The sequence below is a fragment of the Micromys minutus genome, assembly GCF_963924665.1.
Source record: "Micromys minutus genome assembly, chromosome: 19".
In the NCBI taxonomy this organism is placed as follows: Eukaryota; Metazoa; Chordata; class Mammalia; order Rodentia; family Muridae; genus Micromys; species Micromys minutus.
In genome coordinates this window covers 32,308,454-32,311,161 of record NC_137954.1, presented here as the reverse complement: position 1 = coordinate 32,311,161, position 2,708 = coordinate 32,308,454, and the positions used below count along the sequence as shown (strand labels likewise).

General features: G+C 43.0%; 1 protein-coding gene across 1 annotated transcript; it reads right to left on the bottom strand.

Moving 5' to 3' along the window:
* Nucleotides 1-555: 555 nt before the first annotated feature.
* On the bottom strand, nucleotides 556-876 carry LOC308433419 (uncharacterized protein; the record flags this gene model as incomplete). The annotated part of the gene is made up of 1 exon (XM_080933482.1): nucleotides 556-876. The coding sequence occupies one exon, from the start codon at nucleotides 874-876 to the stop codon at nucleotides 556-558; it is 321 nt and encodes a 106-aa protein (XP_080789608.1).
* Between the last annotated feature and the right edge of the window lie 1,832 nt (nucleotides 877-2,708).

The window sequence follows — 2,708 nt, the reverse complement described above, 5'->3', positions numbered from 1 at the left end:
GATATTTCATTAGTGGAAAAACTGGTCTACAAGGATCTGATCACAGTTTCTTAGGTGACATGTTGTAGGAGTGCTAACATGGTGGGTGTCTCAACAGTCTTTTTCGGCAACAAAACATCATTCAAGCTTCAAAAGAATGAACAGAGATTCATTCACAAAATGAATGAAACAAAAAACAGGGGGAAAGATTTTTGTGGCATATTTTATTTTATTAGAAAATATAGACAGTATTATACAAGAACTACAAATGAAAATAGAAAAAAAGGTACAGAAAAGTGGAGGGGGAAAGACCAGATAAAGAAAAAACTTGAGGCAGTAAACAGTTGTTATAAAGCCAAAGCAGAACCTCATTGGAACAGGGTCAAAGTTTGGAGAGTTACATGAGAGCTAGGCTGAGCAGACATTTTTCCTGTGAGAAGACTCTTATTTATCTGGATAGAAACTCTTCAGATAGAGAGACTTGAAACACTACAGGCAGGAGAGTGGGAGATAGAATAGACAGCAAAGGACACAGTGGCAAATGTTAGACACAGAAGCCAACATTCTGGAAGCTTCCTAGCAGCAGCACTTCTTGCAGCCACACTTCTGCTGACAGCAGCAGCACTTCTGCTGACAACATCCCTTCCCACAGCCACAGCCACAGGAGCTGCAGCAGCATCGGCGGCAGCAGCAGACCACAGGCTTGCAACAGCCACAGCAGCCACAGCAGCCACAGCCACCACAACCACAGCCACAGCCACCACAGCCACAGCCACAGCCACCACAGCCACAGCCACCACAGCCACAGCCACAGCCACCACAGCCACAGCCACCACAGCCACAGCCGCCACAGCCACAGCCACCACAGCCACAGCCACCACAGCCACAACAACCCATGGTGTCAGTAGAGAGGACTCAGGTACAGTGAGGAGAGAGACTCAGGAGAGGAGAGGGAGATGTGATGCTCCTCTTGCAGGGGGAGCCCCTTAAGTACCATCTTGGAAAGGGGAAGGGAAAGGATGGAGGACACATGACCTGAGAGCACTTCCTTGTGGAGCAACTGTTGTTTTCCCAGCAGGGTCACACAAAGTTCTGCCTTGTTTACATCCCATGCACTACATGTGACCTCGCACCTTTGCTAGCAGTGACATTTCCTTTGTAAAGTTAAGTCACAACCAAGTCAGAAGGTGTCCATATGGAGGAGGGGCCATCACGTTCCCAGCTGGACATCTTTCAAATATTGAAAGAGGACTCAGTCATGGCAGCCGTTTTCCTCGTAGGTGTTTCTCACCATCACCTCTCTGAAATCTCCCCACTTTGACAAGCACATTCACACCCACGGAGAAAGAATGACAAGGGCCATCCACATAGAACACAGCATGTTTTAAAAGGTCTCCTGTCTTCTATGCCATCTTCCCTTTCTCCTCATTAAAAGAGCAAATCTGTTTTTATGATTTTATATATTGATAGCTACATTTAAAAATCATTAATCATAAATGTCACTTTTCCCTCTTTAACTCACCATATTTCCAATAAAAATTCTGATGCAATCTTTCTTATGATGGACTCCTTCCTTGCCTGTCCCCATTTATTGCCCTGAATTTTATTTTCATATGCACATCAAATGTATGTTTCTAGCTCACAATTATCCCCATACACCTAATCTATTCATAATTAAGTCTACAAATCTTTTTTCCTTGAATCTTAAGAAACATCTTCAGTGTCTATGGATGGCATACACTTATTCAGAATTTCTCCTGAACCAAGACAAGTGAATGTTCCTGATGTACTGTGTGTGTGTGTGCGCATGTGTGTGTGTGTGTGTGTGTGTGTGTGTGTGTGTACACCTTTGCTTTCCTTCACTCCTGTTTTCTCTACCTCACCAAACTCAGTTTTCTCATCACATTAGTGCTGTCAGACCAATCTGCACATCTCTAGATCCCTTGTTTAAGCATGTAATTCAAGCTACCCAATTCCTAAAAGACTTTATGAAAGTTATCTCTGAACCAGATGTCACTCAAGTGGGCGGAACTAGGCAGCAGAGAGCACCAATCAACCATAAGAATTTTCAACCCTTTCTGGTGCTCAAATCTTTGAGGAGCACTGTTATCAGTTAAGGAAGCAGGTTCTAAGTCCTGGGTTTACTAATAAAGTAAAGAATAGAGGGTATGTTTCCCATGAGCTGAGTTTTCCCCAGGGCATTCCCAGATTGAGATAGGTGCTCCTATAGGAGATTTGTATAGAGAAGAGACTTCTTCGTGATTTTTATGGGTGAATAACACATAAGCCTCATGATGATCCAAGCCATATTCAGATCCCTGTAACATAAATTCGATTACTCCCTTATGTAAAGTCCGTGATTAGTTCTTCTCCATGCCCCTGATGCTTAGCAAAGCTATCTAGGTTATTTTGGAAACCTGGGTCAGGCTTGTAAGCATCAATATATTTCATAGATATAAAGTTATGTTCCATAACCAAAGACTAAGGTTGATTCCTAATTCAAAGTGGAAGACACCAAAAGCTACATCACTACAAAACAGATGTTAAAAAGATTGAGTGCTGCATTTAAACTTGTCATTGAGGCCTGAGTGCCCATTAGATAAATCACACACTAATCCCTCATACACAGAGCTGGGAATGGTGACTGCAGCCCAGGTGACATCATTCCTAGAAAAGAGGACACTGGCATTCACAATTGGCAAGGACCTTTGAGTCTGTTTTTTATTTTC